Source organism: Sceloporus occidentalis, unplaced genomic scaffold (genome assembly GCF_023333645.1).
Source record: "Sceloporus occidentalis isolate IW3139 unplaced genomic scaffold, rSceOcc1.0.p SCAF_1, whole genome shotgun sequence".
NCBI classification, from domain to species: domain Eukaryota; kingdom Metazoa; phylum Chordata; class Lepidosauria; order Squamata; family Phrynosomatidae; genus Sceloporus; species Sceloporus occidentalis.
In genome coordinates, this window is record NW_028316981.1 from 224,640,223 (window position 1) to 224,654,327 (window position 14,105).

A 14,105-nucleotide genomic window follows, 5' to 3' on the forward strand; every position below is an offset into this window, starting at 1 on the left:
TAGTCCAGCTTTCAAATCACTACACCATGCTGGCTCACACACAGATGGCTATATAGGTCAGTTGCTGGACTTTCCACTCTAACCCATGCATCTGAGGAAGTAGGCTCAAGTCTACGAAAGCTTATGCTGCCAACTTCTTTCTTTCAGTTAGTCTCAAAGGTCCCTTTGCATATTGATTTTCCACACTAACACAGCTATGGAGATTATCAGATGGGAGGGGGGAGTTGGGAGTAAAAGGTATAATTTTGGCAAAGTTGTGTGCTCACACTGAAAATTTTCAGACACATTGCACTTATCCAGGACTTAACACACAAAGATCCAGGAATGCTCCAGCAACAAACAGTTCACAGGGAAGTCTAGGGAATGGTTTGTTGCTGGAACATTCCTGGATCTTCATGGGTTAAGTCCTGGATAAGCATGACATCATCTGAAAATCTTCGGCGCGAATGCGCGACTTTGCCGGGTACATGCCTTTTTATTCCCCGATTTTCCCCGTGTGATAATCTCCTGTGTCTTTGAATTAATAGAAACATGAATTTTAAGATGTTGCAAGTTATTAATTCTCTTCTTCACCACCACTGCAACAGACAAAACAGGGTTTGCCTTGCTGAAGTTCTAAGAAGGCCAATAGAGAAGTATTTCTGGCTCTCTCTCAGCTTGCTTACAAAGTAGGCAAAGATGGTTGTACACCTATGATCTGCAGGGATCAAATACTACCGTAATTCTTCCAGACCCCAGAAGCAAAGCAGGCCTCTCTTTCCTTTGAATTTCTTAGTTGCTTTTCATGGAAATTTCTTATCAGAAATAAATCAGTGAAATGTTATATCAAGGTACAGATTAGTCTTTCTCAAAGCAGTCTTTGCTACAGAATTGTTAAGGAAACTGTCCGATACTGTTCCAGCAATACTCATGGCTCTGCCACTAATACATATAACAAAAGGCTGATGAATGAAGGTTTTACCAAGTTTAGTATCTGGCTTGGAGAACAAAATGATGAGGCTTATACTTGTAATTGTTTGAGAACATCTCCTCCCCTTCTCATTAAGCTGGAAAACTCCACTGTTTGTATGGCAATGGAAAGCTAAGGAAATTATAATCATTATTTAAAAACAAAACAAATACATACTCATCAGTCTTTCAGAAACCCATTTATTGCTCAACAAAAGCCAGGCTTTATTACCTCGTATTTCATAAATCCAGAATGTGTAGCACCAAAAACAAACCCAACTCTTTCCTCCCACTTTTGCTTGATGTTTTCATATTTAGAATAAAATCTTTCCTTTGCTTATGCCAACAGTTGACATTCATTTGGACTACTATAGTAATTCATCCTGTAATTTGCATACTTGCAAATGAAACCATGATTCAAGATGGCAGAGAACTGCACTCCCAAGTTGGCCAGTATTTTTCTTTCCAGATATCAGCTGTTTTGTTTGAGAGGGAATGAGGTATGAGTTGAGGAGTTTCACACTGCGGCAGCCAATGTAATAATGAAACAATAGATGCAGTTGTGTGGATATATGGACTGAAGGGAGATTTTATTGTAGAAGTTCTTATATACATGTTGATTATATGAGAAACATACAATCTGGAATAGCACCTATACAGTGGCCCTTGGTATCAGCTGGGGTTTGGTTCCAGAACCCACCATGGATACGAATATCCTCTGTGTAATACAACCGGGGCTGCTTACAACATTAAAACATACATTCCCATATCCCAAGATCCCACCCACCCCTCAAATACAATTAAACAAATTACAGTTTAAAACATAGCATAAAATAATAGACAAAAAACAAACAATAATTGCAGCAGAAGTCAGGGTATAGCAGGTTAGGTCTTTTTGGTGACTGGGAATCTATTCAGGAAAGGCCTGCCGGATGAGATCCGTCTTAACAGCATTTTTAAAGCTATTTAAGGTGGTAATGTGGTGGATCTCATCTGGCAGACCATTCCATAATCTGGGAGCAGTTGCCGATTTATATTAATAGGATGCTATCGAAACAGGTTTATATTTTTTTTAAAATGAATATTTCACGTGAATAAAGAAATGCAGAGCAACTCAAAACAATTACAGTCAGTTCTCCATATCCTTGGATTCCTTATCCACAGATTCAACCATCCACAATCTGAAAATATTACAATGGGATAGTAAAATGGTTTTTCTTACATAAAATAGCAAAATCAAGGTTTGCTTTTGAGAATGTACCGCATATATTTTAAAAATATTTTCAAGCCGTGGATGCTTGAATCTGTGAATAAAAAAAATATCTGTGGATACGAAGGGTCAATTGTAGCAGTGTGGCATCGTGGTTTTAGTGTTGGACTATGGCTTTTTGAATCCCCACTGAGCCATGAAATCCTCTGAGGATGGTGATGGCAAATCCCCTCTGAAAACACTTACCAAGAATGCCTTAGGGTCACCATAAATTGGAAACAAGTTGAAGTCACACAACAACAAAGTGCATATACAATGAATAAGAAGAGTGTTTTCGCTCTGCTATTACAAAAGGAGCAGAATTCTGTCCTTTAAAAAATCTGGATAGAACCAATGCCAGGCAAAAACATTTCTGGAGTGCATTTCAGACTAGTAGCTTTCCTGCAGATCCTGAGTCTGATTCCAAATTAAATGGAAACTTCCAGTTCAAGGTGTTCTCCTCTCCCCTGAGGCAAGCATGTATGTGTATAGCTAACATATCTCCTTAGTTCGTATTATGCTTTCCAAAGGTTTTTCAACAAGCACAGGGAAATGTTTTACCTCCCATTCAAATTTCACGATGGGTAGACTCAGATATAGCAAAGAGCAGGTAAATGAACCACACTTTCCTTCACCTTAAGGGCCACTGGAGTGCAGGTGGATGGGGCAGAACAGGCCAGACAGTCTGATGAAGGCTGCATTCACACTGCAGAAATAATCATGTTTGATACCACTTTAACTGGGAATTCTGGGAAGTGCAATTTGTTGTGGCACCAGAGTATTGTTGTGACACCAAGAATTCCATTGCACAGAGCCATAGCAGTTAAAAGTGGTGTCAAACCAGATTATTTCTGCAGTGAGGTTGCAGTCTCAGTAATGTGGGGTTGTTGTCATTACTAACTTGTCACTGCATTGCCAACTTCCATCACCGGTGCAGATTATGAACCATATCCCCAAATATAAGATCCAACAAGGCTACCCCTAGATGTTCATAAGATCTATGGTTATGCTTTGGTAACTGAGGATTGAAAATTGGAGGCGAGATCCAAAATTGACAGATGAAAGAAACAAAAGGGAATAAAAAATGAAGGCTGATGGGTATCAGGGCATGTAGCACACCTGAGCAAAACAAATTGGAGGAAAGCAAGTCCCACAGCTTGGAAGAGACTACAAGTAAATATGAGTAAATATGCATATGATTGCTCTTCAGATAATGTTTATTTATTTACTAATCTGCCTCTCTCCCCACTGGATTTACAAAATGTAAAAAACAGCAGATTAAAAACAATGTAGATAGAAATATGCAAGAGATGATTGTTAAGGTGTTATGAATTAAACTCAACTGCCTCTGCATTAATTACATTTATAGAATTTACAAGCAGAGTGAGTCTGATCATACTTGATCCAAGTAAAACTTTGCCAGTTTTACTTGGCTCAAACCTTTACTTATTTTATTTCATTCACAACCTGACAATTGGTCCCCCATCATGGACCTTGAGGTCCACAGAATCAGATGTAGACCCACATAGCTCCACCAAGATTGCGGCACTGTATGCTTTCAGGCCATGCCTCCAGCTTGAGATAAACCTTGCAAAGGGCAGATTGTTGAAATTTAGATTTCAAATTGAGACGTTAAATGCTTATATCTTGTGAAAGATCAACCCTTTTCTCAGTCCTTTCCTTGGGCAACCCATTAATTTCACCCTCTCCCCCAACCAGACCCCCCCTCTTCTAAGGAGGCTCCCGGCTCTCATCATGCTCCTGGAACTTCTTCAGTCTGCAGAAGTGGAGACTTAAGGCTGAATCCATATTGCAGAAATAATCCAGTGTTTGACACTACTTTAACAGCCATGACTCAGTGCTATGGAATTCTGGGGACTGTAGCTCCCAGAATTCCATAGCACTGAGCCATGGCCATTAAAGTGGCATCAACACAGATTATTTCTGCAATATGGATTCTGCAATATGGATTCTGGAAATACCACAAGAACTCAAGGGCATTCCTTAGCAGCTCTGGCTCAATCCTAGGGAATCCTGGGATTTGTAGTTTTGTGAGACATTTTAGTCTTCTCTGTCAGAGAGCTCAGAGGCCAGTGTGGCATAGTTGTCTGAGTGTAGGATTAGGCCTCTGGAGACTAGCGTTTGAATCCTGGTTCAGCCATGTAAATGCACTTTGGATGAGTCACACTCTCTCAGCCTTAGGGGGAGATCATACTAAACCCCCTCTGAAGAAACTTGCCAAGAAAACCCAATTACGTATAGTTTCGCCATAAGTCAGAAACGACTTGAAGGCACATGATAACAACAGCGTCAGAGAGCTCTGGTGCCCCTACAAAAAAACAACAAACCCCAGGATTCCAAAGCATGGAGTTGAAACAGTCTCAAACTGGATTATTTCTGCAGTCTGGATGTCAGCCAATACAGTCTTTCCTGTTGAGAGGAAACTGCTATTGGCTTCGTGCTATGGAAGCCTGAGAATTGTAGTTTAACGTGACACCAGAGACTGCCTTTGGCTCAATCCTATGGAAGCCTGGGGATTGTAGTTTGTAGAGACACCAGAGACTGCCTTTGGCTCAATCCTATGGAAGCCTGGGGATTGTAGTTTGTAGAGACACCAGAGACTGCCTTTGGCTCAATCCTATGGAAGCCTGAGAATTGTAGTTTAACGTGACACCAGAGATTGCCTTTGGCTCAATCCTATTGAAGCCTGGGGATTGTAGTTTGTAGAGACACCAGAGACTGCCTTTGGCTCAATCCTATGGAAGCCTGAGAATTGTAGTTTAACGTGACACCAGAGATTGCCTTTGGCTCAATCCTATGGAAGCCTGAGAATTGTAGTTTAACGTGACACCAGAGACTGACCTTGGCTCAATCCTATGGAAGCCTGAGAATTGTAGTTTAACGTGACACCAGAGACTGCCTTTGGCTCAATCCTATGGAAGCCTGAGAATTGTAGTTTAACGTGACACCAGAGACTGCCCTTGGCTCAATCCTATGGAAGCCTGAGAATTGTAGTTTAACGTGACACCAGATACTGCCTTTGGCTCAATCCTATGGAAGCCTGGGGATTGTAGTTTGTAGAGACACCAGAGACTGCCTTCGGCTCAATCCTATGGAAGCCTGAGAATTGTAGTTTAATGTGACACCAGAGACTGTCTTTGGCTCAATCCTATGGAAGCCTGAGAATTGTAGTTTAACGTGACACCAGAGACTGCCCTTGGCTCAATCCTATGGAAGCCTGAGAATTGTAGTTTAACGTGACACCAGAGACTGCCTTTGGCTCAATCCTATGGAAGCCTGGGGATTGTAGTTTGTAGAGACACCAGAGACTGCCTTTGGCTCAATCCTATGGAAGCCTGGGAATTGTAGTTTGCAGTGACACCAGAGACTACTTTTGGCTCAATGCTACCAATACCTGGGAATTGCAGTTTGCTGTGTCATCTCAACTGCCATTGCCTCACTGCTATGGAAGCCTGGAAATTATAGTTTGTTGTGGCACCAGAACTTTGGTCTCCTCTTGTGGAGGTGTGTGTGTGTGTGTGTGTGTGTGTGTGTGTGTGTTTCCTCTCAGACCTCCACTTCTGGTGCCAACAAACTACAACTCCCCAGGCTTGGCCATTGTCAGTTTTGACTTTCACTTTAAACTCCCATGGCTCAATGGCTACGGGACGCTGGGATCTGTAGTTCGCTGTGGCACCAACAGAGAAGAATGTGAATGTCTCAGTAAAACTACAAATCCCAGAATCCCATAGTATCATGGCTGAAAAAGAGGTTGGAGTGGATGGCCCTTGTGGTCTCTTCCAACTCTTTTTTTGGCTGCGTCTACACTGGTTAAATGATCAGGTTTGGCACTATTATTATTATTATTATTAACCTTTATTTATAAAGCGCTGTAAATTTACACACTACTTTAACTCTTTGTTTGGCTCTTTGCTGTGGACTTCTGGGAGTTGGGAGTTTGTTGTGCCCCACAACAAACTCCAACTCCCAGAATTCCACAGCAAAGAGCCAAACAACAAGTTAAAGTGGTGCCAAGCTTGGATCATTCATTTTTCTACTGTGGAGGCAGCCACAGCAGAGCCCACAAGGGCCATCCACTCCTCCAGCCCCTTTTTCTGCCATGATACTATGGGATTCTAGGGTTTGAGGCAGACTGAGGCGTTGCCTCAGACTACAGAGAGGCAGCATAGGCCTCGTCGTCGACGTCGTCGTGGTGGTTTTGGGGGGCGTGGCCTAGCCTTGGGGGCGTGGCGAGGCTCTGGGTCGGAGGCGCCTTTAGGAAGCTTTCAGGGCAGCCAGGCGGCCAGTCGGCGGAGGAAGGGAGCCAGGGAGGAAGAAGGGGCCAGAAGAGCCAGCGCACGCTCCCGACCCAAGCAAGGCCTACTCGCCCCGCAGCCTCACACGTGGCACTCGCCCCAAAGAGCACCCAGAGGAGCAGCAGCAGCAGCAGGGGAGCCACCACCGCCTCCGCCATGGGGAAAGGGGTAAGGAAGGAGCCCCATGGAAACCCACCAGGTGGACCTTGGAGGAGCCACACTCTCTCAGCCTCGGAGGAGGCTCAACCCAAAGATATAATAGCCCTGTTAGTCCTTGAAATCAGTCTGTAGAGAGATCTTCTTGTAGCACCTTTGAGGCTCACTGGAAGAAACTGGTAGCATGAGCTCTTCTAGATCTCAGCCTACTTCCTCAGATGCATGACTAACTAGGGTTCCAGCTCAGCCTTGGAAGGCCACTGGGAGAAGGGAGGAGGGTGCCTTGGGTCCAGTCACACTCTCTCAACCTCAAAGAGAAAACAACCAAAAGCATGAAAGCCCCTCTGCAGGTGACCCGGGGGAATAGCCTCCCACCCCAGTCCCTTGTCCTGTGTCTGTGGGTGCCTCCGCTTTAACTGCCCTTGGCTCCATGCTCAGTGGAACCCTGGCCATTGTAGCCCCTCTGATACAGAAGGCTGAAAGAAGGACTCGCAGAACTACCATTCCCAGGATGCACTTGGAACACTGCTGAGCTGGGGGAGATAAAAGTGGGGTCAAAAGGCACAGGTTTCCATTGGCTCCATGCTGTGGAAGCCTGGGAATTGTAGTTTGTGGGGGAGGGCCAGAGACTGGCTCTGGAAGCCTGGGAACTGCAGTTTGTGGCACCACTTGAATTGCCATGGTTCAGTGTTATGGAAGAGGATTGAGAATTGTAGTTTGCGGTGGCACCAGAGACTGCCATTGGCTCCCATGCTGTGGAAGCCTGGGAATTGTAGTTTGCGGTGGCACCAGAGACCGCCATTGGCTCCCATGCTGTGGAAGCCTGGGAATTGTAGTTTGCGGTGGCACCAGAGCAGCGCCAACGGCAGTTAAACTGGTGCCAAACAGGATTATTTCTGCAGTGAGGACGCAAACACAAAGCGTTTCTTTCAGGGAAAGTGAGCTGTTGGCGCATAGCGGTGTCTAAAGTTAGGCTGGAGGCTAAAAACGGAAGGTGAATGTCACAATTGTGGAAAACCACAGCTGGATAGGGTTCTTTTTAAATTAAAACCATGATCATGAGACTTAGTCATACATGACTGTACAAGAGGTTTGCATCTCTGTCCGAGGCCACTGTTTTTTAGCCTCTCGTCCGTTATGCGCTACAGGCAATGGGAGAAAAACAGTGAACCTTCCAGCAACTGGAGTGGCTTCTAGAGATTTTGTGCCTCGAACCAGAGCCAGGAATGTGAGGAAGAGAGCTTCAAAGAAAAGTGAGGGGCCCTGACTTAGTATTCCTCCTGAACACCCCAACATTTATGTGTGTGTTGTCAGTCTTCACATCATTTCTGACTTACAGCAATCCTACCACAGGTTTCTTGAGAGGCGGGTTGCCATTGCCATCCTCTGAGGCTGGGAGAGAGTGGCCTGCCCAAGGTCAGCCCATTGGATTTCATGGCCAAGTGGGATTTGAACCCTGGTCTCCGGATTCTCAATCTAACACTCAAACCGTCCTGGCTATGTATTGATTATTTTGCTTTTCCTTGTTCTCTCTAGGAATCTCTTAAGTCCTCCTCCAGCCCAATTCTGACAGAAGTTGACCATAGAGTTGTACTGGAGGATCTAGAAGTTCCTAGAGAAAATACTTCTCTAAGCATTTGTAGGTCCTCAAGCATGATTCTATGATAAACCTTTGGCACATGTTGACCACAGAGTTGAATGGAGGACCTGGAGATTGCTAGAGAGAGGTTCTCTTTGGTAAAAAGAACCATGTTTCTTTCATTTGCCTTTTCTTTTCTGCATTCACAGTGGTCCTTCACCCCCTAACCCCAGGGAATGTGGAGGGAACACTGTATAGTCACCTGCACTTCATTGTCACAGCAACCTGTAAGGTAGGCTTGGGTTGAGAAATAGGGACTGCACCTAATTTAAACTCAGGTCTATCCACCTGACCATTCGAAATTGCCAGAAGAGTGGAGGAGCCTCCTTGCACTTAATGTGGAAATTAAGTGAGCACTAAATCTGAATGCAATACTTGACTCCTCTGCCTCAGGGACCATGTTTTGCATGAGGATTGTGAATTATAATTGCTTATATAATTGCAGGGAAGGTAGAGACAGAAGCAATTGCTTAATTGAGGAAGCTTCCATATCTTCAAGACCTTGCAGTTCCATCGAGCGTTGTTCCATAGTATGTCATGTCGTTGTCACAAAGACGTAGTATCATTTGGATCCCTTTTTGACTGTACTTTCAGCATTCTAGACATCTTTCCCAGATAATAGGCTGCATCTGCACAGCAGAATTAATCCAGTTTGACACCACTTTGACTGCTGTGGCTGCATGTTGTGGAACCCTAGGAACTGTAGTTTGTGGCAGCACCAGCACTCTCTGGGAGACAAAGCTAAATGTCTCACAAAACTACAGTTCCCAGAATTCTGTAGCAATGAGCAAGGGCAGTTAAAGTGGTGTCAGACTGCTTTATTTTTGCAGTGCCGATGTCAGCCACAGAGTACTATATAGGAAGTAGGCCCCTTTCTGGATTTTCTCCCTCTTTCTTGTTAAGTACAGAGCATAATCACAGCTTTGAAGCTAAGGTCCAAAACACACTGCAGAAATAATTCAGTTTGAGACTGCTTTAACTGCCCTGGCTCAATACTAGGGTAACCTGGGAATTGTAGTTTATTGTGGCACTAGACCTGTCTGACAGAGAAGGCTGTCTCATAAACTACAGTTCCCAGAATTCCCTAGCACTGAGCCAGAGCAGTTAGAACGGTCTTGAATTAAAGTTGCTTGATCCAGGTCTTTGGGAGACATTTTAATTGCTTTTCATATGGTTGCTGTTTGCAGCCAGAGATGGTTCCTGGGCTTTGTGCTTCAGCAAAAGAGCAGCCTTTAGCTCTTAGAATCCAGTCTTAAATATGGAGTTCAGTGGGTTTCACTGCCTCCTAACTCTTATTAGGACATTTGTTATTATTATAGTTTATTTATATACTGCCGTCCATGTACATAATGCTTTACAACTGAATAAAACATTTAGAATTACATCAATAATACAAAATACTGAAATATAATACTAAAAATGCAAAAGTAAAATACAGCAGTAAAAAAGGGTAAAGGTTTCTCCTTTGACAAGGTTGCCGTGTCCAACACTAGTAAACTATAAGCCCCCCCCAAAAAAAACCTCCAAACACAAAATAAAACAGATAATCAGTTACAATGAAAATATAAAGCTTTAATCTGAGATTCCAAGAGTTTTAGAAAACAAAATAGTTTTATTCCACTGGGTGGTAAGTGGCACACAGGAGTCAAGTTCTCTTGATGAATGGCATTGGAGGCAAACAGATCCGGCTTGGGCCCCCTTTTAACTTCTTGTAGCTACTTATCTTATCTAGAGAACCAGCCGGGTGTCGTGGTTTGAGCGTTGGACTGTGACTCTCAGGAGAGCAGGGTTCGGATCCCAGCTCAGTTGAGGAAAGTCACTGGGTAACCTTGGGCAAGTCCCACTCTCTCAACCTCAGAGGACGGGAATTGCAAACCCATCTGAATGAAACTTGCCATGAAAATCCCCTAAGGGTCATCATATGTCTATGCAATTATAAAATTGCAGTGAGAACCAGTGTGGTGCAGTGGTTTGAGCACTGGACTCTGGAGACCAGGATTTGAATCCTACCTCGGCCACGGAAACATACTGGGAAAGCTTGGGCAAGTTCCACTGTCTTATCCTCACAGGGTGGGAATGGCAAGCCCTCCATCCTCTGAACAAATCTTGCCAAGAAAACCCCATGATATGGCTTTAGGCTTGACATAAGTAGGAGACTCCTTGTAGGCACATATCAACAGCCAGTTATCTGATTCTAAATGCCTAGAGATCACAAAGCAGAGCTGTGTTCCTCCAGCTATCTGAAGATGGGCGGCTGGGTTTTTGCATCATTTTTTTGCCCATTGACTACAAATGTTTCTTTCCTGGAAACTTGCCAGGGACTAGCAATCCGTAGTTTGTGCACCAGGACTTGCCCAAGGTCACACAGTGGTTTTCATGGCCAAGTGGGATTTCAATCCTGGTCTCCAGAGTCTCAATCCAGCACTCAAACCACACTGGCTACGTATCAATCATATTTTCATTTTGCTTTTCCACTCAGGATTGTACAGGGTTTTAATTTGCGGCTTTGATTATTTGCGGATTTGATTAACATGTTCTCTCTAGGAATCTCTAGCTCCTCCAGCACAACTCTGCCAGAAGTTGACCATAGAGTTGTGCTGGAGAACCTAGAACTTGCTAGATAAAACACTTCTCTGGACATCACTGATATAGACAGACGGTTGCCAGCAAAATCCTTAACGTAGCAATAGCAAGCTTTACAGTTCTGGATGCACCTTCTAGTTTCCCTAGAGAAATGTTACAGGCGAGGTTTTGGTGGTAAGTAACAGTTTAGACTGGTCTTTACCGGTTAAAAATTCTTTTTTGTTGTTTAGTCCGTCACTGTTTGCATTTGTGGAACTGGAACCTTAATTGCAACAAAACATAAGAGCTTCCATTGAACATGGGCTGTTAGTGCCTTGGCTGGGTTTAAACAAACAAAGCTGAAGTTCTGCAGTCTGGGAATTCTCCTTGTTAGCACTGGCTTCGTTAAGCAAACCCCAAAGGGATCTCAGATTCAGAGGAGTCAGTTTGAGTTTCAAGTAAAAAAAAACAACCTCCACGCCACACGGAGTACTCAAAGGATGAACATATTTCACCATGAGAAAAAATGGAAAATTACTTGAACCTGTTTTGCAGCTAACTCTTGGATTTGGTGCTTACGTAACCAAAGATTTAAGTATAGCCTCAAGACATAAACCTGTTTGCACCAGATTATTACTATGAATGCCAGTAGGGCCCCTCCGTTACAACCAGGTTTTTGGATATTGGCCTGCAAGTGACTTTTAACCTTCTGCATGCCCTTTTCAGTTTTAAGGACTCTAATCAAATTATGTGTGTGTGTGTGTGTGGGGGGGCTTTTTCCCAGCATAGCTGTTCCACCTCCATTGCTTGTTGCACGTATATCTGGACGATATAGTAGTGGAACTAAAAATCTCTTTGTACTAAGGTGTTTGAGGCACTATTCAGGAAACAAGATAGTAATCTATGTAGGCATGTAATCTTTTGTTAAAAGTTTCTGATAGCAGCCATATTTTAACCTTTCATTGCTGTTTTGTTGTTGTAGTGTGCCTTCAAGTTGTTTCTGATTTATGGCGACCCTCAAGTGGGCCAATAATGGGGGTTTTTGGCAGAATTTGTTTAGAGGAAGTTTGCCATTGCCTTCCTCTGAGGCTGAGAGAGTATGACTTTCCCAGTGAGTTTCATGGCTGAGCAGGGAACTGAACCCGGTTCTCCAGAGTCAACTTTATGATTGCATAGCAAGAAAATATAGTGATAAAACAATATAGCCAATACCTAATGTGTTATTTTTTTAAACAACAACAACACAAGTACAAAAGTGCTGAACAACATGATGGATTCAGTCGGGGGGGTTGATTTTTCCATTATGTCACAGGGGATGTGGATTTCCATCTAAGAAATTAATGTGATCTCATGTGCATACTTTGCTAGCAGAGCTTTTGACATCACTTTCTCTGTGCATATGTGTACTCTAGTATAGTGGTCCCTCCACACTGCGGTTAGGGGTAAAGGACCCCTGTGAATGTGAAAACACCACAAATTAAAAAAACACTATTGTTTTTGTTTGAAAGAATACCTCTCTAGGAATCTCCAGGTCCTCCAGTACAACTCTGTGGTCAACATTTGCCAGCAGTTGATCATTGAATCAAGTGTGAGGACCTATAAATGTCTAGAGAAGTGTTTTCTATAAGAACTTCTAGGTTCTCCAGCACAACTCCGTGGTCAACATCTGGCAGAGTGACGCTGGAGGAGCTAGAGATCCTTAGAGAACATATTAACCAAAACTGAAAATAATCAAATCCGCAAAAGTCAAAGCTGCAAATGTGGAGGGTCAGCTGTAAAACCCTGTAGGATCCTGAGCGGAAAGGCAAAATGAAAATATGATCAATACATAGCCGGTGTGATTTGAGTGCTAGATTGAGACTCTGACCAGGGGTCTGCAAAATCCGCAAATCCACAAAAGTCAAAGCCGCAAATGTGGAGGGCCAACTGCAGTTTAGTTATCCTTACTAGAGATTTTTAAACTGTATTGTTCATCATTTGAATGTCCCAGAACAAGGAAAATGCAAGCAGTGGTTCCCAAATTCAGGTCATCCTGGTGTTTTGGACTTCAGCTTCCAGAGTTCCTGACTACCAAGCTGACTGGGGCTTCTGGATCTTGAGGTCCTAAACACATGGGAGACCAAATCACTGAGTCAGAGGAGAGGATGGAGTAAGCAGCTACAGAGGAGAAGGAGGACATTTTATATTGCCACAGCTCTTCGTGGTATGCCCAGCACAAAGAGAAGCGATATCACATCACTTTTAGTTTTGCTTTTCATTGGTTTGAGGTGTGTGTGTGAGGGCCAAGGTCCTACATTTTGCAGAGGCTTTAACCTATGGGGGCATGGGGAAAATATATTCAGTGTCTTTTTCTAAATTGAGGGGGTCTGAGGCCCCAAATTGGAGCCCAGTGGTCTAAAGATTGCACTTTCCCCACCCTTTGTATGTAAGGCGTGGTAGCAATCGTGCCCTTATCATTGTAGTGGTTGCATAAGAGCTCTTGTAGAATTTCTGCTGCACAGATATCACTTTTGGACAAAATGATAAGTTCCCTGGCTTATTGAATGTGTAGTGTGTTGTTTCACGCTGGTGGATCAGGAAGAGCAGTTGGGCAATGAGCATGAGAACGCTGCCTGCACCTGAAAATGCCGGGTTCCCAGTCTTCTCTGGAATGCCATTAGAGTGCCATTCTTACAAAGGAAAGGAATTTGTACATTGCACACTAATTGAAATCAGGAAATACATACCTATCAGTAAGTGTGCATACAGCCCTTCATTTACCAATCTGCTTCCTTGCTTTGATGGAACTCACAAAATTGTGATTTTCACTCTGTAACACTTAACCTGAGAAAATTGTGTGGATCCATAGTCTATTGGCTGGGGTTGCACTTGCAACCTAGTTTCAGGGTTACTCCCACATACAGCAAAATGTCAGAAATGACCATGGATAATTTTGGATTCTGAGCCTGATTAATTTTGGAATTACCCTCCACATTTGCAGCTTTGACTTTTGCAGTTTTGATTATTTGTGAATTTGATTAATATGTTATCTCTAGGAATCTGTAGGTCTTCCAGAGAAATTCGGCTGGAAATTTACCATTGAGTTGTGCTGGAGGATCTAGAGATTACTAGAGAAAACACTTCTCTAGGCATTTGTAGGTCCTCCATGGTGATTCTGTGGTCAACTTCTGGCAGATGTTGACCATTGAATTGCTCTGGAGGACCTAAAGATTCCTAGAAAGGTGTTCTCTTAGAC

The 14,105-nt window shown here is 43.5% G+C and overlaps 1 protein-coding gene across 1 annotated transcript in view; it reads left to right on the forward strand.

Moving 5' to 3' along the window:
• The first annotated feature begins 6,480 nt into the window (after window positions 1–6,480).
• LOC149323558 (sodium/potassium-transporting ATPase subunit alpha-1) overlaps window positions 6,481–14,105 on the forward strand; it is a 33,557-nt gene continuing 25,932 nt past the window's right edge. Inside the window, exon 1 of the mRNA XM_089489258.1 lies at window positions 6,481–6,681. Within this exon, the coding sequence (XP_089345384.1) occupies window positions 6,670–6,681 (12 nt within the window). The 5' untranslated portion in view covers window positions 6,481–6,669. The remainder of the gene's footprint in view (window positions 6,682–14,105) is intronic.